Source organism: Amphibalanus amphitrite, unplaced genomic scaffold, assembly GCF_019059575.1.
Source record: "Amphibalanus amphitrite isolate SeventyFive unplaced genomic scaffold, NRLGWU_Aamphi_draft 000680F_arrow, whole genome shotgun sequence".
In the NCBI taxonomy this organism is placed as follows: Eukaryota; Metazoa; Arthropoda; class Thecostraca; order Balanomorpha; family Balanidae; genus Amphibalanus; species Amphibalanus amphitrite.
The window spans coordinates 291108-316266 of NW_024882174.1; the positions used below are offsets into that span (position 1 = coordinate 291108).

At 52.5% G+C, this 25159-nt stretch overlaps 1 protein-coding gene across 1 annotated transcript in view; it reads left to right on the top strand.

The window, feature by feature from the left end:
- LOC122364519 (26S proteasome non-ATPase regulatory subunit 5-like) overlaps window positions 1-14554 on the top strand; it is a 38492-nt gene extending 23938 nt beyond the window's left edge. Inside the window, exons 9-10 of the mRNA XM_043334959.1 lie at window positions 10028-10217; window positions 14048-14554. Coding sequence (XP_043190894.1) covers window positions 10028-10217; window positions 14048-14253 — 396 coding nt within the window. The 3' untranslated portion in view covers window positions 14254-14554. The remainder of the gene's footprint in view (window positions 1-10027; window positions 10218-14047) is intronic.
- Window positions 14555-25159: the final 10605 nt, after the last annotated feature.

The following is a 25159-nucleotide window of genomic DNA, read 5'->3' on the forward strand; positions in this document are numbered from 1 at the left end:
AAGCTGAAAAGGGGGCCTCCTGAAAATAAAGTGGCCGAAATCCGATGAGTTTTTTTTTTAACCTACCCACTTAGTTATTTCTTAGAAGACTAGCTGAGAAGACTTCTTTGTTAGAAGATTGGTAAAGCTTTTCATAACTTGGAGGTCTCTTATACTCACAGAGATGACCACTTTTACAGGGCCTCCTAACCTGCACAGAGGGCCTCCAAGCCTGCACAGATGTTGAGATGTTGCCTGAACAGCTAGATAAGCTCAATAGACGCAGTTTTTTTTTTTGGGGGGGGCCCAACAAGTGGGATGATGGGGCCTCCAACAGGTGGGATTATGGGGGGGGGCCTCCTGGTTTCTAATGGCCCCTCCCTTGGAGATTTTCTGGATCCGCCCCTGTCACTGGGTGACGTCTTCCCTCCAGTTAGACATGGCTCGCTAGCTTTAATTGCCAGCCATATCCTCTGATGACGTTTCCTAGTGAGGTCCTTCAAGCCTCAGGAGCTCACTGCCTCCATTCCAAATGACGTCATCTGGTGTCTCTCAAATGACGTCATCCGTTGACCTTTCTCCCAGTGATGTCTGTCGTTCCTCCCAGCGGTGTTCTCCGGCGGGTGGTCGTACCCGTTCCCCGGCGGGTGGTCGTACCTGTTCCCCGGCGGGTGGCCGTACCCGTTCCCCGTCGGGTGGCGGTACCCGCCCCCGCTGATGTCCGCCGGTGACGTCCAGTGACGTGCTCTGATGAGGCGCGCCCTCCAGTGCGGTTCGCTGACGCCGGCGGCCGTGTCGGCGCCCCGGGGCCGTCTCCAGCACGCCCCATTGGCCCAGATAATGGTCCAATACCGGCGGCGCTGGCTGATTTAATGTCCCATCCGCTGACGACGTGGATGACCGGCTGAAAATTCACTATCTTTGCCCTATTGGACGGACGTGCTCTCGACTGTAATTGGGCGCTGGCCTGTTCAGCCCAGCGATCGGACCGGGAGCGGACGTTATCGGCGCGGCCAGGCCGGCGCCAGCCGCGCCAGATCTATATTCATACGCCGTGTTTGCCGCAGCGCCAGCTGAAAAGAAGTGAGAACTCGTGAGTGCCGAGTGGGGCAGGCTGAATTGACGTGTTTTTGCGCCCGGCGCCAACACTGCTCATTCCCGATGCATGTGACGACTCGACTGCATTTCCAGCACGTACCGCTTGATTGTGGACTCGAAATGAGAAAATATTCTTCAAACGGGAAATCTGGATATTTCACTATTATTCAGTTTTTTTTCTTCTTCTGGCAGTGCTATTCCAGCCGAGTACTCACTATGCGTGCCTAACACGAGGCTGGCATGCGAACGACGAACACAGCTCTGCGAACTTGAGTGCCGGAGTGGAGCATCACGGGTTACCGGTCCGTCCGCCCTGCCCTTCCAACCGTCTGTTCAAATGGATGGCCGTCTGGCTCTTCCGCCTGGCTGCTTATCTGGCCGACCTGTATGGCTTACCTGTCTGTCTGGCTGACCTACCCGTTTAGGCCTTCCGGCTGTCTGGCCAACCTGCCCGTCTGACGTTTCCTTTCCGACTGTCCCTCTACCCTTCTGGCCCTCCCGGCAATCTGGCTGTCTGACCTCTCCGTCCCGGCTATCTGGCTGTCTGACCTGTCTGAGTCTGACCCACCCAGTTGTCTGGCTGTCTGGCTAATCCGGCCCAGCTAATTGGCTACGGCCGGTCTCACCCTGTAGGGGCGGCCTCCAAAGGGCACTCTTAAACTCCGCCACTTCACTGACGCCAGACCGATTAATCAAAACTCTATAAGGCTTCAGCCAGATTGGAGTCGGAAGCCGTCCAGGCAAAGCGCCTCCCACGTCCGGTCGTGGGAGGCGCAAAGGCGCCCACCGCGCTTAAATGAGTGAGACTGTGCCGGTTCGGCAGAGCTGAAGGATAAAGCCCACCGTCCGCCGCTCTGATAGGGACTCCTATACCGCTGTAGCTGCCAGCTGGGCCCTTACAAAGCCCGAGCCGTGTAGAGACGAATAAATGTCAGCGTCAGGGGACGGGAACCGGTGTCACAGCGCTCCGCTGGAACCAGCCCGTCTGCGCTAACCTTTGCCCGCCGACCGTGGCGCTCGATGTGAGGTGACTGCTGTTGTGCCGTCCCCGACGACGGCATGGTTCGTTGTGGCGCTGTATGTCACCTTTGCAGGTACCCTTGGGTCTTTCAGCTCGCTATCTGACCTGCAGTGACCGCCCTGCCGACCTGTCCCGTCTCCCGGCTGGCACAGATGGGCCGTCCAGTGGCGGTGGGGGTCGTTTCCCCGCCGGCCGGCCGGTCAGCCGTGCTCGTTAGTCGGGATATCGACACCCGCTCGTCCCCGCCGCTGCCAGTCCCCACCCAGCCGGCCTGCCCCTCTGCCTCGGTCCGCACCGCCGCGCCGCCAGCATCCTCATCTGCAATTCCAGCCAAACGGGACAAGTTTGCATTTTGCGCGGCTCTTCAGCGAAGTTGGAACATGATTTCCGCGCAGTTGTTTTCAATGATTGCTGTGCTGCACGCTATGAAAGGAGCTGCCTCAGACACACGGCCATCTCGCGGGATAGCGGAGCTCGACTGGTAAAACAAACTTCACCTTCGCTGGAAGCTATAGTCTTCCAAGGAGTAATCTTGTTCGGCATCCAATGGGATCGTCTATAAGTCTGCTGCATTGATGCGTATTGGAATCAATAGCACACGATCCTTTGGAGTTTATGGTAAGCCTTTCGGCTTCAGTGTTTAGCATAACGGTCGAATCGCTTATGAAGCGCCTCGTTCACTTCTGGTATACACGCCTGCCGAGGAGGCTGAGTTGATGATGTACTAAAAGTTTGCCATAAGTTTAGGCAACTTTCTAGTGATGACAATTTTGATAGATTCCGACTCCGTTCGGCAGCGGAACGAAATGATTCTTCAAAATACAGCTTCTAATATTTCCATGATTTAACTACCTCTCTTTTCAGTAGTTTCTGGCTTGGAACTAGATTTTGTAATATAGTTACGATGCAATCGTTTTGATTGCACGTCTTGTGATTGCTGATGCAGCGCTACCCTATTGTTTCTGCAGTGCTCATTAGATACACGGCATATATCGCAAATTCATATATCGCAAAGCAGCACGTTGATTGAAAACAGAGCTATGATGACTGGTATCCATATTTAACCTCTAGATGAACTATCGTATGATGTATCCTGTACGATTGGGCATATCACAGCAACTTCAGTTCATGAGTTGTTGGAATGCAAGGAATTCACCACTAAAAGAACAAGCTATTTGTAATGTTGTCATGTTTGTTTGGGACCTCTGATGATATCCTCAAGGCCCAAATATCACTTTATTACGTCGTACTGCATTCGGTGCAGTTTGAGTTGTGTATCAGAGGTCACCATTAGGGGCGCAGTCACGGCGGCCGTCGGGACCGCTCGGCTGCGGTGGGAGTCGATTGCGTCGGCCGATCTCGGCGGCAGGGCCTCGGCCGCGGCGCGGTGACCTTTACGGGCTGCTCGGGCCGTCCGCCTGTCCCGGCCGATAGGCGAGCCGGCAATCAGCGCCCAGATGGGACGGCGCCGGGCGAATCGTACCCCGTGGTCGGCGGTCACCACCGCGACTGGATCGTACCCAGTGGCCCGGCACCACTGCTACTGGACCGTACCCCGTACCCATGGTCCGACTCCTCAAGTTCGACCCATTCCGACTAAAGCTCAACTTCTTTGTTCGCGCCCGATTTTGCGTATTCGATGCGATAAGCCAATTGCCTACATATTTGATGGTGCCTTCTTATTGCTTTGGTTAGTCTTGGCTCCGGGCACTGCGTTTGGTGCGATGGTCTCAATCGTGAGTGCTGCCTGTCCATTCTTGGGTTGTGAGGTGCCCAGCCGCGGGCCGCTCTCTATTGCCTTCCTACCTCCCACTGCCTAGCCGCGGGCCGCTGTTGTTGGGGGCCGCACGCCGCCGAGCCGTGGTGGGCCGCTCGCCGCCACGGCCGGCCATTTGGCGGCGGCGCCTCGCCGGCTGTGTGTCCGTGTGTTTGTCTGTGTGCTGTGTACAAACGGTGGCGCGCAGTTAGCGGAAGGAATGTCCCGGCCCGAGCCGGACCGCTGTCTGTCTCGGGGTCAGACAAACATCGCACAGAGAAGGCTTGTGCCGAGCCGCCAAACAACGGCCAGCTCCGGGTGGGGGCGGCGCAGAGAGCGACTCCGGGCCGGGGGCAGCGGGAAGCGCCGCTCGCTTTGGGCGGAGGCGGTCGGGAGCGGGTCAGATGCATCCAGCTCTGATAGTTGGGACACCATGGGAATGAGAGCTGACTTCTATCCACTCTCTCTGATCGCAAAGGTTGCAGCCTCAGTCCTCACATATATTTACTGTGTCGGCACTCTGGCCCTATCTCCTATCTCCATTTGGCCGAAGCAGCGCGATGGTTATCCCTCCTCCTGCTCTGATCCGGCTCTGTCCAATATGCTGCGCCGTGCCGATACCGCCCGTGACCCAAATACTTCCGTCTTGTGTCACATTACTTCTGATCCGCGGCCACTCCCGGCTCTGCGCCGTATTGCCAGCGGGCTGGGCCGGGCCGACGGTATCCCCGTATGTTCCCCGGATGGTAGCCTGATCGGGCCCAGTCAGGCAACCCACTGATACACCAGCAGGCTCAAACAGTCGCGTGCCGCTTTAATGTCAGCAACTGACCGACTTCAACTGCGGAAATTCAATTGCAACCGCCGTTGGCAAAGTTTTGCTTTCAGTGAAATTCTGCTGAGGAAGCTGCCATTTTTCGGGCAGCGGCCTTTGGCAGATTGTCAGTTCAGTGCCGATTTATTGGGACGCGCTCGTTATAGATTGGGCGCGGCCATCGCGGTAATGGCGGCGGTCGCCGGGCCGACGCGGCTGTATAGCTCTGTGGCTATCTCGGTGCGGCCGCTGGACATGCTGTCACCGGGGCTGCACATTGTTCTATTCGGTAATTAATCCAAATAATACCTACATTGGCTTCTCAGCGCGTCACCGACTGTGCTAGGCTGCCGAACATCCCCTTGCCTTTAGCTTTCTTGTGAGGCCTTTCTTGTGGGACGTGAGACGGACCCAGACAGAAAACGATACCGCACGGAGTAAACAATTGCCCAGAAATATGATGCTCTGATATATTGGATAATAGGCGAGGGGCAATATAGCCTGGTCTCAGGTCGTTGGGCACACCGGATGTCATTTATTGTTACCTTTATCACCGACCGACCGGGCCCAACGAATTTCAAATCTTACTACGTGTTTCACTAAAGGCAACGTTGCCACCGAAACTTCCGATGCTCGGTCAATCTGCTGCGTGGGTGGTCTCTGCAGACCGAACTGAAGTTCTCAAGTCTACCACTAATGTTAGAATTCTGTTAATCTCAGACGGCTGGATAGAATTTCTCAGAAACTAGGACATTAAACTATCCGTCACGGCAGTAATGTCTCTGCGCCTACACACCTCCCATGCAACCACCCACGCATTTGCTGAGTTTCTGACTGTTCTGCAATGCCTTTATGCAAACTACCTCATAGTGAAAGCCGGTACCCCGTGTAGCTGTCATCCCTGCCTGTGTGCGTTCCGCTGTGGCGGAGCGATGCCGTCTTCCTCCCGCTGCGCTGTGACCGCCGGCGGTATGTTGTTGTTCCGGGTCAGTTGGGCCGCCACACTGCCCCGGGCAGTCCGCCCGGCGCTCCGGAGAGTCTGCGGCACTCCGATGGCTCTCGCCGACTCTAACCCGGTTACGGGTCAGACGGCAGAGCCGACCTACTTGGGCGAGATGACCGAAGGACTCGATCTCTGGGAGCCAGCGACCCGCGGCGGGCTGTTACTGGGGCCGCCGCGTGGGCGGCCTCAATCGTCTCTGAGAATACCACCTCCCCATATAACCCAACAACCCTGAAAGTTGAGGCAGCGAGTGTTGACGAGGTCGGTTTGTCATCACTGGCCACTGCAGATCGCAGTAGCTGACCAGACTGACTGGGAACCGTATAGGTCAGCCATCGGACGCCGATGGGGATCGGGGACCCCCGAGCTGTGTGCCCCCCTCATCGGTTGGATGCCACCGCCACCACCATCGCTACCGCCGCCGGCGCCCAATTAGTCCAGCTGCGATCGATGGCCGATTGTGACCTCGAACCGGCGTCCGCCCCGCTGGCCATCGCATTATTCAGAGACGGTGTGTTTTCGCTTCGCGTCACGCCATTATGAGGCGTGTGAATGCACGATGATGCTGTTATCACAGTTTGCTCCGACTCCGAGAGATAACGCACCGGTCACGAGGAACAGGGCCGCGCGCTATTGACTTTAAATGAGTTGTTTTCGTCGCCACCCGTCTCTCGAACGGCGCTCGAGCAGTGCTGGCTGTGAATAACACAAGTTCCGGGCGGCGGGCCACGCTGCAGGCCCGCTCGCAGGCGCCCTCCGAGTCGCCCCCATTTGGCTGCCGCGCCGGCCGAGTTTTGTTCCCCGAGTCGTTAGAACCACTCGCTTGTCCGTGACGTAATGGCTTGCTTGGAGCCCCGTAAACAAGCCATCTGGCACTGGCTGCTCTGATTGAGGGTCCGCACTGGCCTCAGCGCCGCTCGCAGCCACTTGTTTGCTGTTCCACTCGCTCATTGGCTACCCAGCCACAAAACTTGGGTGGATCTTCTGGTTCGTTTTATTTACCCGTCTGTAGTAATAACTTACATATTTCTGTTCGGTAGGACTTGTATTCGCATATGTCTTATTCATTTACTAAGTTGCAGCGCACATAAATCGTCGGCCTGTCGGAGTCAGTGTTTCTGGGCAGTAAACTAGGGCCGGATGTGTAAAAGAACCTCCTCAAAGCGCCGTTCATCCAGCGACAGGCCGTGCTGGTGGCTGTGCGAGGTCGGCGCGGGTCTCCACCCCTGCAGACCGTGACCCGGCGGCCGACGCTACAGCAGATCCCGGGCAGCCGTGACTGTCTGATTGTCTGGGAACAGACGTCCAGGTGGCATGCGTGACCGTCAGGCCGAGGAGCGGTGAGGGAGCCGACCTAATGACCCCTTCGGGGCTCGTGCCAGTCGGTTAATGCCTTCAGACGGCTCCACCTTCGCCCACAACCCGGCACGGGCAGTCCTCGCACCAGCGGGCCATGTCGGACCAACTGAATATTAATAGAAAAACACAATTCTAATGAATAGTGTTTGTCTATTTCAAACAACCTGCGGTTATTCCGTTACATCTCCGGCACATAAACAGTCTTTCCGGCTCGTTTCACGCGCTGATCCCCCACATTCGGCCCGTCTCGTGACTGCTGCCCCTGCCCCTGACCGCGGCACCTGTCCGTGCCACCTCTGATCCCGGGGGGGGGGGGGGGTCAGACCTACTCAGTGTCGTGCAGAGCGGTGTGATCCAACCGCGCCACGGCTCCGTCGCTGCTACTGACATAATGTGCGTGCGTCACTGATGGACACCGCTGCCAGCAGCTCATTCATGGCGCTTGTAGGATGGTTTTACGGGTTTCTGAGCAGTCTTATCTTCCTGGTAACGTCATTAATCTAAAGTCATTTTACGGGGACTCATCCACTGGTATTAAAACCATGTAGTCGCTATGACGCCCCTGAATTTCTAGTTTAGGTTAGTTTAGTTTATTGACATATCACCAAAGGGTTAACACCCAATTACCAATGAAGTCATATAATAAAACACACAATGCACAGTCACTGCCAATCTAGACAATCTGCTGCCATGTTAACTAGATTGTGCATGTCGGCAGTCTGTGCCGTTGTTATTACGCCAATCGGCTGACGGCAATCGTCGCAAGCACGTTTGCCGATTTTTTATTTCGTTTTTATTATTTTTGATGATTCTCGGATAAAAAAAAAATGAAGGGTGGGACATGCGGGTATAATTCAATCTGACTTGCGAGGGCCCAGGTCGTGGTAGTCGTTATCTTCTCTCCCCATTCTCTTATTTCGCTCCGCTCGAAGGCTGGAGGTGCTCGGTGTCTGACGAAGTTTAGGGCCGTGCCGACCGGGGCGGCTCCTTTCCACAGGCGGACAGCAGACTGCCGTGGGAGGGAGTCTAACGTCCGACCCGCTTAGCGCCAGAGAGAACTAACTCCGAGGGCGCCGGGTGATGAACTCTGTGGGAGCCCCGGCGGATTATGTGCGCGCTCGGCGTGGTGTTGCCGTCTAACTACCCTGCTCTGTGCGGCTGATTCGGTCCCATTTCGGTGGTGCCGCTCCGGTGACAGGGGATCTGTTAGCGCCGCGGGCGGTGCCGTCCCAGAGTGTCTCACCAGTCTCGCCACTGAACACAGGGGCCATCTCGGGCGCCGTTGGCAGAAGTGGCCGATTCATCTCCGGCGCCGACTCACTCGGCGGGCCGCCCCGCCCCCGCCCCCGCTGCCGCCTCTGCTGCTGCCCACATTTAACGAGCGCTCCTCCGCGGCATGGCAGCGCTGCTAACCAGGCTGTATTTTCAGCGGCTGTCCGCAGAACGGGCCTGTAACGTCCCGTCCGGTGGCGGTCCGTCTCCGTCGGAGCGCCTCAGCGCGGCTCACAGCCGCCCCGCGGCTAGGTGACCCGACGCAGCACTCCGAAAGGCCGGCAAACTTCGGCGCTGTTTGCACGCTTCATTGTTGACCAGTTGGCGGTTCCAGTGTGTTGCGTGCTACCCATTTTGTAGTAAACTGGAGGCTGTGCTGTTCACCTGAGATTCTCATTGCTTCAACAGCAGCGGAGACATTTCTGCGCCATAATAAAAACCTTAGAAACTTTTCACAAGTTATCAAACATTTTAACGTTTTGCCTGGGCGTGCGTGTGTTGTTTTCGTCCACCCCGCAGGCTCTCTGTGCTGCTCGGGATTGCTAAATGGAAATGGAGTTTAGCTGTTTTTGTTGTGTCAAAACTCAATTGTTAGATAATTCCGCATCGAGTTAAGCTGTTTTCCGGTGGACGGCAGCCGCACGGTGTGCCTTATCCGGGGGTCTGGACGGTGTTTTGTGGGCCGAGCGGACCAACGCGGCAGACCTCGCCGGCGCAGCTGGACCAATGAACTCGGTCCTGCGTGACCGGCTCCACTCCCACAGCAGCAGCTGGACGAATGGCTGCCGTCGTGCGCGGCCGGTCCCCACGCCTACGGCAGCACGTCGATCACGCCGGCGGCGGTCCGGCGGTCCCCGCTGCCGCTGCAGCCGCCCGAACGTGACCGGGGTTAACGAGGGCAGCTCTGCGGCTGCCGCGCCGGCCGCTCACAACGCGCCCACTCGGCCGTCAACGGCCGGCCTGGTCCATCGATAACGTCTGCGTGCCCGGCGCCCTCTCCGCCGGCCGGCCGGCCGTTCCGCCGCGGCCGACCTGTCAGTTCCCACTCAGAGCCCATTCTCGCTCTCACGTCTCTGTCGATTGGACGGTTCGATTCGCAGAAGGGGCCCTCGAATCTTAAATCGGCTGTGTAGCGGCTCTAAATCTTGTCGACGAAGTGGTCAAAGGTCAAAGTATAAGCAGGCTTATCGTTAATGCAGTTTGCCGAACTGGTGTCTGGGGCGGATCTATTGGAAGGTCACGCTGGTATAATAAGTACCGGTTTGACGCTAGATATTGTTCGTGCAATAAATTTGATATATTTTTAGGTGGAGCACCAACATGACAAGAAGTTGATGTAAAGCATCTTGAATATTCTGATTTTGACTTACCTACACGACGAAAAATAACATTTTTTTTCAATTAATCGTAAAAAGAAACGCAATTTTGCACCGATTTGCTATATCCATCTGTATTTTTTTTCTGATATTGCTATTTGTACTACGTCAGATGAGACGCCTGCTAGTGCATGAAGTGAAGAATGGCGGTCAGTTGTGTCGTTTTGCATACCCGGTGACCTGAGTTTTGCTGTGCTGTGATATGAGTTGAATCATGTTGTGAGTTCAGTCGCAACGTGCTGCAGGTCACTGGAGAGCTGAGTTCATTCGTATTGCGTGCTGAGTTGTGCCCATGTTGTGATCTGAGTTGTGTTGCGTCGTGTGCTGAGTTGTGACCTCTGCGTTTCAGGCCGCTGACCTGACGGACGACCTGCTGACACTGACCCGGACCTGGTTCTCGGCCGTGGCCCCGCAGCCTCTGGACATGATCTGGTCGGTGGCGCGCCAGCCGTTCCTCGACCTGCGGCTGGGCGCCCTGCGGCTGCTGGCTGTCGTGGCCGCGCTCGACTGGGGCCAGCAGATGATGGTGCAGCGTGCAGGTGGGTCACCGGAACACCAGGGAGGGGTTACTGGAGGCAGCGGGCTAACGGGTCATGAGGAACAGCGGGAGGACGGGTCACGGGGAACAGCGGATGGATGGGTCACCCCAAACCCGGGGGAGGGGGAGTTCACTAGGAGCACAGGGCGGACCGGTCACCCGGAACAGCGGGGATGGGCTAATTGGGAACGCTGGGTGGGCGGGTTTGACGGCGGCACAGGCCAAGGGGGATACAACCAAGGTGTGATCATACCGGAAGACCTGAGGATGTTTCTAAATTCTGATGTTGCTGAGGGCAGGCATTGACTGATCCTTGGAATTTGGCATGTTCCGTTCTTTCTTATAAACAGAGGATATTTAATATGATCATGATATTTTGGAATGCAATTAAATGCTAAATAAAGGAATGCTTTTGCCAGACATCGCTTCGCTTCTGTGGGTGATCTTAATGGTCAGCTGCTAATCATTAATGAACGTTTGAAATTGTATAGCTGGCACATTTTAATATATATTTCCAAGAAACCATTGATGAAGTCTAACGTTGTGGGTTGTGGCTAGGCTTTAATTGTTTATGTTGGATGTCGTCAGTCATGTTCGGATGGCTTTATATTATGCCAATATCATATCGCGTTCATATCTTGCAATTTTACTATTTTATTGTCAATATTTCCAGTTAATCAGTTTGCCGCCTATATATTTTTGTAAGTGTGTTAATAATTTTTACAATTCGTTTAGCACATGGACATTCAATAAGTCATCTATTCTGCGAAGGAGACACCAATTTGTCTGGCCGCACTACGGTCATTTCAGCTGAATGCAGTTATTCTCGCTAAATCGTTGTAATGTTAATTCGTTTTGAGCTCATCTGATGCATTGTTACATGATGGAGATTTATGTTGCGGCGGGCCATCGTTTGCGACTGATGTGTCGATACCGTATCGCGGCGGCCGCTGAAATATCGCGTTGCCGACATGCCCTCTGAGTTATGGGGCTGACAGCGTCGCCGGCGCCACGCCACTCGGCCACATTAATTGTCCCCGCTGTCTGGAAATAGCCACCGCCCCACAGATGCCACCGCCCGATCCTGTCTGAAAATGTCTTGCGACACTCCCCAGCATATCTTGAAATAGCGGCCGAAACCTGCCGTAGCCTGGCAGTTTAGGAGGCGCTCGTCTGTTTTCGCCCAGACACCTGCGTCCCATCTGTGTCCGTGGGTCGCTGACTGCTCGGTCTATTGTGTTCGGCGTCATTTAGCTCGGGCCACGGCTGCCGGCTACGAATCAATGTTTGCCGAGTACAAACTTTTGCTAGGTCAGTACATTTGTCGGGGACAGTTGGTTAATCAATTGGACGGGGGTAATGAAGCATGAACCGACTCACAAAGTTCGTGGCTGCCGGCGGGTCAGGCAGAGTCAGCCCTCGGCGGAGTGAGTCCCCAGTGGAGTCAGTCTCCTGAGCGGAGTGAGTCCCGGCGGAGTGAGTCCCCAGTAGAATGAGAGAGAGAGTCCCGCCGCTACCAGCGACCTCAACTTTGACCGGATCGCCGCCGCGGCCGGAGTCTGCGGTGTTCGCTGACGGCGTCCGTGTTCGACCGCTCGCTAGTTTGTCAGTCTGGGAACTCGGTGCACACGTGTGCGCCGTGCGGCCAACTTCTGATCGGCTCAGTTCCGTGACTGACGGGTGCCGAAACTGATTTCCATGCTAATGACGCCGCTTCCCTGTAATAGGTTGGCCTATGACGTGCCTGGCTGGTGCCCAGTCGCCTCTCCCTTTGTTCGTTCGTAAGGAGTTCAATGGAGCGCAAGTATTTTGCGTCACTGCTGACATCTCCCATTCGGACGTTGGACTTCTATTCCCAGTGCAGTGGTGACAGTGCGATCAGAACAGGGGATTGGAGACTCCGCGCAGTTTCCTGTTCCGGCTACGGGCGACCGTTCACTGGCCTTTTCCGACCCGATCCGTTCCGCCTGACGCACTCTCACAACTGTGCTTCTCCCACCCAGCTATCACCGTGTGTGGGACCGGCCGACACAGACACTGATACCAAGCTTACAGAGACACTGTCAGAGCTGGGCAGTGTGTGAAAGGTAGTGGTACGGAGTGTAGGATTGGGGGCTCAAACTGTCGCGGCTGGGCTGGAACTGAAGCAGTCTGTAATCTGTATAGGCTCCGAAGCTTGTCTTAGTCCCACACTGTCCGACGATAAGTGTGAGAGATGAAAGCTGTGGATTCGTGGATCGGTCATCTTCAGCGTTGTGAGTGAATTTCGCCGACTGCTTATTCGTAACAAGAAGTCGACAATACCCTCACCAGCTTACCTCGTATATTCCTTGATTTTATGCTCATGACCTTGCCTGCAAGGGTTACCTAATCGCTCTGTTGGCGATTCTGTAAATAATAAATATTGTAGCAGGTGGACACTAGAAAGTCTTGCGATCAATGCAAGCGGAGCAGTTGAATCATGGCGATTCAGCAGTAATTTTGCCGGTAGCTGTCAGTGTCCAGCGACCTGCTGTCTCCGTTTGTGCTATGTTTCACCGCTGACACCACGGTTGCACTTTCAGCTATTTCTTGATGTTTTTATGGCGAGATGTGATGCATGCTGTTCGTGATTGCATGAAAAATGCACGTTGCATCGACATTTCCTGAGACAAGCAGCCAGCTGCTCGCCTCGATGTTGCCTGCCTTTCAGCCCCTAGTTATATTATTTCCCTCCCATGGAGTCTCCGTCTCGGATATAATCTATCTTGCAGCACTTCGTTTCTCAGCAGACTTGGCTGCTGGCTAGTTTTACATGCACAGGGAATGCCAAACTTCGCGTATAATGACATGAAACCGTCGTAGCATCAAAGATTTTAGAGGGACTCTCTCCGCTCCGTGCTCAGTCCAGCCGGTCTGGTCGGCTCCTCAGCGCTACTGCTGGGTCCAGAGTGTTTGTGGTGAACTGACTTGTTTGTTCGCGTGCACCATTTAACAGTGGCGGTTTACAAGCTACTGACCTCAAAAGGTGTTCAGGTGGAAGATAAGGGAAGCAACGAGCGAGCTACATGAGTAGTCTTTGAGAATAGGATGAACATCGTTTATCCAAAGTTATCCAGATTTAATCCAGATATATTTGGATCGTCTGATGGCACTATTTTGACGTCGTTAGGGCCCTGTAGACTCCCTCCTGGGATCTCGGTGATCCGTCGGCCGCCGGTAGAGTAAGGGGCCGCTGCCGGTGGCCGGTCGCCGGTGGCCCGGTCGCACGGCTGCCGTCGACGGCACCGACGCCGTGAGTAATGCTCCGGTGCCGGTCCCGGCGGCCGGCGCAGACCGATGGCCCGTCGCAGAGTCGATCGGCCGCCGCATTAGAGGTGCAGTCCGGTAAAAACCCTTCCCTGCCTGCCGTGCCGCCGACCCGTACTTAGACAGATGGAGCGGCCGACTACCCGACCGACGGCCGCGACCTGCCGGGGGCGAGCAGTTCCCAGAATATCTCAGAGTCAGACTCCTTTGATTCATGCAATAAAGTTGTTTGCATCGGAAACTTTAGTTACTCGAGGCGGAACTCTTCGACGGAAAAATGAGGTCTGGGAATTAAACTGTTTGATCTCTGAACATTCTCGTGGAAGAGTCCGTATTTTTACACACAAGTACGCACTTTTCCCTCTTACATATTCCTCTTGACCGTTGTGATTAAAAATCGTAACTTGAGGGGAAAACAATACCTCGTCTTGGCGACTGTGAGAATCTACCGTCATCTTCTCACGGTCTCAAAGTGTGTATTGATCTGTGACTGGTACAGCCGGCAGACCTGACGCGATCTCCGCACGCTCCCCCGTCCGACAGGGTTTGTCGAGTACCTGCTGGACCGCTCCACCGAGTCGAGTAAGGAGGGACGCGACGCCAAGTACGCGCTGGTGGCGGCACTGGTCACCTCACGCGGCGCCGCGCAGCTCCCCGCCGACCTGCTGTCCCAGCTCACCACCTACCACGAGCAGGGCGCCTTCTACGTGAGAGCTCAGACAGAGGTGGCCCTGGAGGAGTCCAGCTGAGGACGCCGTCCGAAGTGCCATTTGATCCCCCTCTCCAGTCACCTGCGGTCGTATGGGGGAGAGACGGTGCTCGTCATCTCCCGTCGAACCGCCGGTGTGTTCCAGCGTTGGTGTATTTCAGCGCTGGTGTGCCGCCGCCCGTCCCGCTGTCAGCACTGCCCCCGGCTGTCGGTTTGTGGGCGCCCCAGTCTGCGGCGCTGGGCTGAAGCGCTGTTGTGATACTCAGCGGACTCCGCCGAGCGGTGTGCGGCCGCCGGCGCCGTCCGCTGAGCCGAGTCTGTAATACAAGTGAGTCTTCTGACGAGGTCGTGTTGTTATGCGAGTGGCGGGGAGTCGCTGCAGCTGCGCCCAGTCAGAGCGCTCTCTAATGCGGTGCGGACGGCGGCGATGGCGCTGTGCCGTCACCGCCGCCGTGCCGCCGGGATGGGATGGTCCCGGACGGATGGCAGCAAAACAAAGCTATAATATCCGAGCAGAAAATGACGGGAAACGCAATGGAGTGCCAGTGACAGTTCCACGCTACTTTGCTTTAATGAACTATTGTGCTTGGTAAATAGTCTTGAAGTTTGTTAAGCATGAGAGCTTATGTTCTTAAGAAATCTTTTTATTTAAACCCTTCATCTTCATGTTTATAATTTTAACCGAAAGTGTCTCAGTGTTACAAAGCGCGCCATCCCCGGTGGCTGAAGTGCCTTGTTTGTTCACACAATCGGCGTCTTTGAAAATGCTACGCAATGTTTTGGTTTAAAGTAAGCCGCTTACTTTGCTTCGAATCAGGCTTTAACCAACACTAATAAAACAGTTGAAAATAGCCATTCCGTATAAAGTGTCGCCGTCAATAACACACCGTAAAATCGTGACATCTAAAAACGTGGGCGCCGTTTTCGGCGCTGCAGTACATCGTAACGCAGGTCCAGTTGACCTTATGGCGGGGCGGAGTGGTCTCGCTCTGGCGTAGTCTGACGGCCCCCCCCCCCCTACCCTTCCACCCCGTCCACGGCGCCCACACAGTCATTACATCGGGACGGGGCCTCTCATGTCTGAGGCCCCGCGCTTTTAAGTGGCGTTATTACCAGCGCCATGGCCAACGCTATTGACACAAGGATGGCTAGTGGGGAAGTCAGTTGCGTATGTGGACCATGGGTGGGTGGATGCGGTGGGTAGAGGGCTGGTGCCTGAACCATGACGGTGCCGGCACCGTGAGCCGTGGCAGTGCCGGTGACCTGAACCATGCAGTGCCACGACCCAGAACCGCGGCGATGTCTGTGTGCTGAGCAACGGCCTGCGGACGGCGCCGGGTCGGCAGATGGATGGCTGCTGTCGCTGGCGACGAGCGAAATTCGCGGCCCGCCGACGGCCGATCTCTCGTTTACGGCGGTGGGCCCTGGCGACTGCTGTCCGCGGGCCTTGGTGACTGCCGTCCGTGGACCGTCACCCGAGCGCTCCGACCGGTTACTGGGCGCTGCCGCCGCACTGGGTCACTGAAAACGTTCCGCTGACTTACCGAGGTGGGAAAGTGAGTGAGAGCAGCTCACTGGTACGCGAGACACGGGCTCGCTAGTTACGAAATGCCGTAATCGGATACCTACTGGCTACTGCTGTGACGCTATTATTGCGACCACCCATGGGGTGATGGGCCATTCTCAAATTCGGTCCCCGTCCACAGCCATGGATCACAAAAGACTGGACATTCCTGATCATGAATCAGAGTGTAGGTTGTGAAATGTGAAAACATAATAAATTCAACTGCATGGTGATTCATGAAAACGTAAATATTTTGCGCACCCTACCCCAAACTGACAATTCCGGTTTCTTACCTACAAACATGATTTATTTGGTTTGTGGATGTTATTATGCTCGGCGATCGGGGTGAGTTTACGGTTATTTCGCAGTTGATTCATCCTGCCACTATCACTGCTAGTGTGGAAACTGTCAAAGATGTTATCTCTTGAGGGCCAGTGGTAAAAAGGCAGGACAAGCTAATTCTGTAGTAATCACGAGCTTTTGTCCCTAAACTGGGCGACGCTCACCTCGGCTCCCGATAGCAGCCGCGTCTGCCGCCGGCCTGAAGACGCGACTGTCCCGCTGAGTACGGGTGTGATGCGGTACAGCCTACCAAGACAGTCTATTTCTGGCTCTGCGCTGGGCACGACGGAACCCCGCAGATCGTCGGCACTGGCGGAGACGGTGATTCCGTGGGCGGCCATTGTATTTGAACATTATTACGGTTATATTTTTTCTTTGTTATTCTAAATAATTGTATGGACACTGGTTATTGATTGTATTTACCACGAGTAAACACAAGCGAGGCAAATCAGGTTATTTTGCCGGGCTCAGTATCGTCACGTTTTAATTTGAACGTAGCGTTTGAGCGATGTCAGAATGGAGTATGGACACATCCCAGCATCGACGATACGGTAATAAGTGATTTCATTTATGATTAAGAGTTGAAACTTGAATTTGAACTTGAACATTGAACTTGACGCAACCGTGGAAGCGGGAAACGGGCTACTTCTGCCTTTTGTTGCATATGCCTCAGACAGCTGCGACCAATAAGTCATTTAAAGGGACCCTCCCACCTTAACATTAGTTTTGAGTTGAGATAGCCAAGTTTGCGGCCAGGCTCAGAAACCACCATTTATCCTGGTCGCAACCCCCGCAGCTTTATGGTGTTCAAGAAATTTCTTCCCTTTACTTGCAGGGTGGGACCAGCGTGGTCCCTATCTCTTAACCATTACGGGAATCTGATGACGTCATCAGGCTTTCGAACGTCCGTTAAATGTTTGACTAAAACGTTTTGTAGCACGCGGTGGTAACTGCTGCTTTGCGCGCAACAAATGCCGCACTTTCAAATAAAGTCGCTAGGAACAGCGGAGATCCCAAAAAGTAAACAAAAGTAAAAGTCTAATATCTTGAAAACCGGTGAATATTTTTCGATGAAATTTGGTAGATATTCGTTTTTGCTCTTTCTGAACCGAGCGACATCACTTTCATGCCAATTCATTAACTTTTTTGAAGGTGGGAGGGTCCCTTTTAAGTCGTAAACTCAGTTGGACTTGGCTAATCTCTCACGTGTGCCGTCAGTCATTCAGATCCAAATTGGTTTCACTGGATACCAACGTAACGTTAGAAAACATCGCTTTGTATCTGTTTGTGCAGCAGTTTAATTTTCTTTAGTTGCTCTATTTATTCCTTTTTACTGTGTGTGCCTAATTATGTTCATTCCGTTCCGATGTATATACCCTATTGAGAACTGGTGCGCCTCCTTCCACAGCCGATCACACTCGACACTTGATCTTCCTGTTCACCAGTCGAGCAGGCTCCTGTCGACAGTCTGCGCCAAACTGTCGTTTCTCGTTCTCCAGCGTGATATTAGGAAACTTGACGCAGCCATGGAAGCGGGAAACTTTCGGCGCATTACCTGTGACAGCTGCGCCCACCAAGTCATTAAAGTCGTCTCTCACCGCTCCCTAAAGAGTCAGACTGGATATATCGTAAAGGCAACTCCATAGCACAGGGGACTTACTGCATTTTATCCACTACTCCTCGCTAGTCCAAGTGGGAACTACCGGTACGGTAATTTAAACTGTGCGTGCACTTAATATTGAAATATATATTTGTCGCTATGATAATTGACGAGGTTATTTAACCTGTAAATTTGTTTTTCTTTCTTAATTGAGTCCAATGAACTAGTTCGCAGTCTGTCTTAGTGACTTTAAAGATATCGCAGCATTGTAAGATATTCGTCATGTTCGGTCTAACTACGGGCAACAAACAAGAAACTTCGGTTGCATAGGCAAAATGTATATGCCTACGTAATACGTTTCAGCAAGCATTTATTAGGTAACGGCAATGCAGCGTGGTTGTACCGGGCCTAGGCATTGAGTGCTCCAAATCGCTTCACTTCATCTGTTGCAAGCCGGACTTCAAGCTGCAAGCCGGAAGCAAGCTTCACTTCATCTGCGCGCTTACAGAGTAGGGGAGAGTGGGGCAAAGCGGCCACCCGGGGCAAAGCGGCCACCCATCGTTTTAGCCCTTCAGAGCTGGCGTCAGTTCCAATTTATGGTTTCCAATTATACTTCTCTTCACGGTCGTTCGAATGAGCCAGACCGGGGTTTCAGGCCCATCACCATTGTTCTGTGAAACACGGAAAAGCATTTCTTGCCAGGTTACCAACTATGTTTACAATTTTTAAATGTTATGTTATTCCATAACCGTTTGGAATTTTTATAAGCCTTCTTGTTCATGCATTGCATGGTTATCGTACATGTATTCTACCAATTTTAATGTTTTTTACCCCACTAATAGCTAAGCTGGAATATTTTTGTCTCGGACGTTATGCGCGGGGCAAAGTGGCCGGGGCAAAGTGGCCACCCCCCAATTGGCCATAGGTTGCTTCCATCTGGATAAAAAACATTATTTATATTCAAATGTGTCGTCATGCATTCATCTTGGCCACTTTTCAGTTGCATGAGTTACCAAATAATGCAATTAAATGTTTATTTTCATGAAAATCCTTTCTTTGCTTACCTACAGGTGGAAGATGATAAAGTAACCATCCATCCTCGCTTAACCTTGTCACCATCAAATACCCTAGTCGTACACGAGGCAACTATTTTGTTTCTCATATCGGGACTTGAGAAGACGCCGGTGGCCGCTTTGCCCCAGGGTATGGGGCAAAGTGGCCAATATGCATAAGTTTAAAGTTTTGTCAATATCTTTCACATGTGAACGCCTTTGGAAATAAAACGCAGTTGAAATAAAAGGCAACTTAATAGGGATCACATTGGTATAGAAAGAATCTTTCCAAGTTTGAAAATCAAGCGTTGGCATCGTGAGAAGCGTTAGGGTGGCCGCTTTGCCCCACTCTCCCCTACCTCAGCCTGACAGTCGGCGGTAACGAGCGACCGTGAAGTCCGGGGGATCGGGAATCTGAACCAATCTGGAGTCCGGTGCGGTGGTCGGGAGCCAAACTGGAGTGTGGCGGTCGGAGATGCTGAACTGGAGTGTGGCGGTCGGAGATGCTGAACTGGAGTGTGGCGGTCGGAGATGCCGAACTGGAGTCCGGTGGTCAGGAATTGGAGCCACCCCGGAGTCCGGTGCAGTCGGAAATCGGAGCCGAACTGGGGTCCGATGCGGAGCGCGGCGCGACCGTTGAGTCCGCGGGACGACCGCTGGCCATCTATTCTCGCTTACGAGGCCATCAAATCTAAAGCGGGCCCGAAAAGGTGGGATGGTGCCAGCGGCGGCGGCGGCCCGATGGTGTTTCCTGGCCTCAAATGACCACATTAGCGGCGCACAGTGCGCCATCGCTCATCGGCGGCAGGTCGGCGTCGGCCACACCCGACCGGAGCGCGGGCGTGGCCGGCCAAAATAACACCGAACACGGTATCAGCGGCAAAGGGGAGCAGAACACATTGCCCCAAAAGACGGTAAATAACTTTTGAAAATACCCATCTCCAATTTTAGTGTTTTCTGGACCAAAATTTTGCGAGGAATCCGATGGTGTGGTCCCCGAGATCGGAAAAATTTCCATTTTGGAGATAGCACCTATTTTTTGAAAAATAAATATTCGTCAGGCATAATAGTCAAATAAATTAAAAATATAATGAGTTAATTTTTGTAAAAACACTAGAATGTGTCGAACATGAATTAGAGACATATTTTAGCTGAGATGATACTATATCTGCGCATACATGTACATGAACTAGTAGGTACATTAACCCTCGTCGGCCGAGAAGGGGTGGGGCGGGTGCCGCCTCATAGGGCTTTTCGCGATAGCTTAAAACTCGCTTAGGGTAGAGAGCTGAAACTTGGCATACCTAATCTTTTATTCAAGCTGGATCTTTTGACCTCAACTGCGTTTTCAGGTCAGGTCAGGTCACTGACCTATGACGTCATACATAAACCTCTGGGAGGTCCTCAGATGTTGCAACTTTGCAACGCCCTCAGTGCCAGAGGAACTTTCACAGGAAGATGAAAGTTACAGGACGTAGTATCCTTCTGAGGTCTCACAACTTGTATATCTTGGATTTAACCTATATGTCACATAAGGTCAGGTCGGTCACGTGACCTCACCATCATAAGTCAATGGGGGAAATATTGAAACTGTTTTTTTTTTGTTTGGCGCCGGAAATGATCTAAAACTATCCCAAGCACATGAAATCGTGGTTTCATGATCGGACCTTACAAAGAGTGCATGAAACCACGATTCCATGTGCCTGGGACAGTTTTGGACAATTTCCGGCGCCAAAATAACAGTTTTCATATTTCCCCCCCTTGACTTATTATGGTGAGGTCACGGGACCGAACTGACCTCATGTGACATTTGGGAAAAATCCGAGATATACAATTTGTGAGACCTCTAGAGTATACTACGTCCTGTAAGTTTCATCTTCCTGTGAAAGTTCCTCTGGCACTGAGGGCGTTGCAAAGTTGCAACTTCTGAGGACCGTGCAGAGGTTCAGTTATGACGTCATAGGTCAGTGACCTGAGCTGACCTGAAAACGCAGTTGGTGTCAAAAGATCCAGCTTGAATAAAATATTAGGTATGCCAAGTTTCAGCTGTCTCCCCTCAGCGTGTTTTGAACTATCGCGAAAAACCCTATGAGGCGGCATCCGCCCCACCCCTTCTCGGCCGGCGAGGGTTAATGTACTAGTCTATGTACATGTATGCGCAGATATAGTATCATCATAGTGTAATAAATAACTATTTAGTAATAAATAACTAAATATTATTATTATTATATTATTATTAATTATTATTATTATTTATTATTATTATATTATTTATTATTATTATTTATTATTATTATTATTACGAGCGAGCGAGCGCAGCGAGCGAAGTGAGTCTTTTCAATATAACGGAAAAATCTCAGTATGAGCGGCCCGGCCCGGCCCGGCCTGTAACGCTTTTGAGAGGCTTATATCTCAGCAACTGCTGGACCGATTGGCCTGCGGTCTTTTTTGTTGGGTAGCCCCATCCCTTCTACCCCGTAATTGACTACTTTTGATACATCTCAGTGACTGTCGTGGCACGTGCCACGTGAAAAGTCAAGGGTGTTCAAGCTGTTTTGCAAAAGTAGTGATTTTGAGAGGCTCATATCTCAGCAGCCGCTTGGACGATTGACTTGCGGTAATTTTTATAGGGTAGCAGTATCCCTTCTACCCAAAATAGGATACTCTCGATGCATGTGGGTCACCCCCAGTGCACGTGCAAAATACAACAATAAGAGGTGCCAAATTTGTTCCCATTTTAATAACTCGGTAATTACTGGGGCGATTTCGCTGAAACTTGGCATACAGGTAGGCACCTACCAGGCAATGCATTCCCATGTGTTGCGGTTAGGGTGCTACTGCACGTGCGCACGTGCAGGGGGCGTTTCCAGATCTCGAGAACGGCTGGGCCGATTGTGCTCAAATTTGGTACACGGTTGGGGATCAGTTAGTAGGGTGCCGTGCAAAAGTCATTTTGGACCCCGTTTGCACGTGCGCACGTGCAGAATGCCGCTTCCAGATCTCAGGAACGGCTGGGCGGATTGCGCTCAAATTTGGCACACCGCTAGCGACCAGTTAGAAGGGTGCTTTGCGCAAGCCCGTTGGAAGCACCCTCTCGCCCTTCCGCACGTGCAGGGCTCACTATCTCGCTCGCTCGTTCTTCGCCCAAAAGGCGTTTTACTGGTTATAATTATTATTATTATATTAATATTAATATTATTATTATTATTATGTAATAAATAACTAAATAGTTATTTATTACACTATGGTATCATATATCAGCTAAAATATATCACTAATTCATGCTCGATACATTCTAGTGTTGTTACAAATATTCACTCATTACATTTTCAATTTATTTGACTTTTGTGCATGACGAATATTTACTTTTCAAAAAATAGGTGATATCTCCAAAATGGAAATTTTTCAGATTTCGGGGACCACACCATCGGATTCCTCGGAAAATTTTGGTTCAGAAAACACTAAAATTGGAGATGGGTATTTTCAAAAGTTATTTACCGTCTGTTGGAGCAATGTGAGAAGCCGGTATAACATGGGGATTGGGCGTGACCTGCTTGATAAGCGTATTCATCTGTTATCTACCATCCGTGCATCTTTGTAGATACTTCAATTTATTGAGACGGAAAGAATGCTGTCGTATACAGTTCGGACAAAGAGTCAGGGATGCTAAGAAACGGAGAATAAAGTAGCATTCCTTTTCACTTCAAAGGACGCATATCGATAGGACAGAACAACTAATGGGGGCTCTGACCGGTCTCTTTTCACAGTCACTTTCTGACTTCACTCGCCAGTTATTGATCGTGACACGCAGGGCCTTCTGGGGTCGCGGGCTTTGATCAGTTGCGGCGCTCGTTTCGCCGCCGGTGTTCCGCCGGTGAGGGCGGCGGCACTAACTTTCATCTCGAATCGATCACGCACGCGTCAGTGAGCTGTGCCGGTGCCGCCGGCGGCGCGGTTCAGCCAGTGATGGTAAACAGGTACCCGGCCGGCCGGGGGACGGACGGCACGGAGACTGGGCGGCACGGAGACTGGGCGGTAGGGGACGGATAGTGGGAGGACGGCACGGAAAGGACGGGACGGAGACTGGAGGACGGTTAACCAGGTGCCCGGTCAACCTGGGGAGGACGGCACGGAGACTGGAGGACGGCGGGGAACGGAGACTGGGCGGACGGGACCGAGACTGGAAGGAAGGAGAGTGGAGGACGGGACGGACAATGGGAGGACGGCGAGGACGGGACGGAGACTGGGAGGGTGGGACGGTGACTGCGAGGGCGGGACTGAGATGGGAGGACGGCGAGGACGGGACGGAGACAGGGAGGACGGGACGGAGCTGGGAGGACGCGACTGAGAGTGGGAGGACGGGACGGTGACTGGAGGACGGGGAGGAGACTGGGGGGACGGCGATCGGCGAGGACGGGACGGGGACTGGGAGGATGTGATGGGCGGGACTTGCCGACAGAAATGGGCTTCCTTTTCATGCCTCCCAATGATCCATGGTGCACATATCGTGCTGTGTCCTCACCCATGTTGTGTTGGTGTGCATTTGGCCTGTCTTTTGGGATTTCTTATTCTTTTAGTGACCTTTTCAATCTATATACCCATTTATGCATCCCAGGCCCAAGCTTTGTGGCCAGGGAACAAGATAATGGGTGTAGAGTAGCTTTCAAGTTTCAGAGAACAACTTGTTAACTTTCTGACAATAGGTTCGTTTTCACGACAGGGTTGCTAGTAACTGGTTTCATTCACCTCAATCTGCCAATAGAGCCATGCAATTACCGGCCATCGGGTGGTTTTAGCGAACGAAGTTTCCAGCCTAATGCACGTCTGACCGTGGCCAGTCAGTTCACAACTACAACAAACGAGCTGCCTCCATGCCTCCATGTGGCCATGTCATTCACTCATTTCTTATGTAAACGAAAAGTGCTTCAGACAGTGCTTCTCATTCAAAAATATCTTCTATTTTATGTTAAGTTAATGTTAGCATTCACAAGGAGGGACCTCTGTGTATCGTCTACTATGAACGTCAAACCCCTTGAGACCCCACTTTTTTGCGATAGTTTTTAAATGCGTCAACTTTCGTTGACAATATTCTGGCAATGTATGTTTCAGAACCTGCCGAAACTTTTATTACTAAGGTATTTTGACGCCAAACGACTATGGAAGGTACTTCTCATTCACTCGTAATGTTAAGGTCAATTCAGGCCCGGGCAGAGGCTTGCACTCGGCAACACTCGAGCCCCGCCACCAGCGCCATCTGCTCTAAATGCCATCTACCAGCGCCCGCTACCGCTACCAGCTACCGCCCACCATCAAGCCTGAATGGAGCGAGAGACGCGAGTGACCGGTCGCCGGGCAAGGAGCGCCGGAGGGGTAGGGCGGAGCTTAGCGCTGACGTCATTACGTGGCTCCGCCCCATGAGCGCGTAGCCTCTACCCAAACAGCAGATTCGTTCCGTGAAATTTAACATTACGAGTGAATGAGAAGTACCTTTAATAATCGTTTGGCGTCAAAATACCTCAGTAATAAAAGTTTCGGCAGGTTCTGAAGCACACATTGCCAGAATATTGTCAACGAGAGTTGACGCATTTAAAAATTATCGCAAAAAAGTGGGGCCTCAAGGGGTTTGACGTCCATAGTAGGTTGTGAACGATTTATGTGCACACTTGAAACAGCAGCAATGACTCTTGGTGTCTCTGGCATACAGAATAATAGTTGAATGTGAGCTCTTTCAGGCTATGCATAAAGTTGAGTTTCATAACGAAAAATCAGAAATCGAAAGTAACGATCATTTTTGGAGCCAAGACTTTGTAACAAAAGTTGTTTGATCAATAAAGGTCTTAAATGCTGGCTATCTTTATGGCCTGACATGTAACAGCATACGGGACCACCTGATTGGGGAGCATCTGGGAAAATCAAATTGATGATCCGATTTGAATCACCTCAAAATTTAATATCCCTCCATTTATCACGGAGGTGCCTGGTGCGCCGACTGGGCCGGTCGCTGGCGAGGCTCCGTCCTTCTTCCCGACACGGCACGGGGTGAACCATTAACCACAGCTGCGCCATTGCCTTGGCTGCGCCTAGATCGAGAGGCGATCCCTGAACGCGACCGGTCTGCTATGCAGCCATATGTGTCTAGCATAGATTACGTGGATTCATACTTCGTGAGCGTCTATTTTCCTTTACAATTCAAAGGTATGATTCAATAATTCACCGTCATCTTCTGTCCAACCTCCTGTCCACCCCTCTCCATCGCCCTGCATTCGTCCACAGGCTCTCTGTTCACCGACCTCTCATCCACCTCCCTTCGTCCACCGTCCCTCCGTCCACCGTCCCTCCGTCCACCGTCCCTCTGTCCACCGCCCCTCCGTCCACCGTCCCTTCGTCC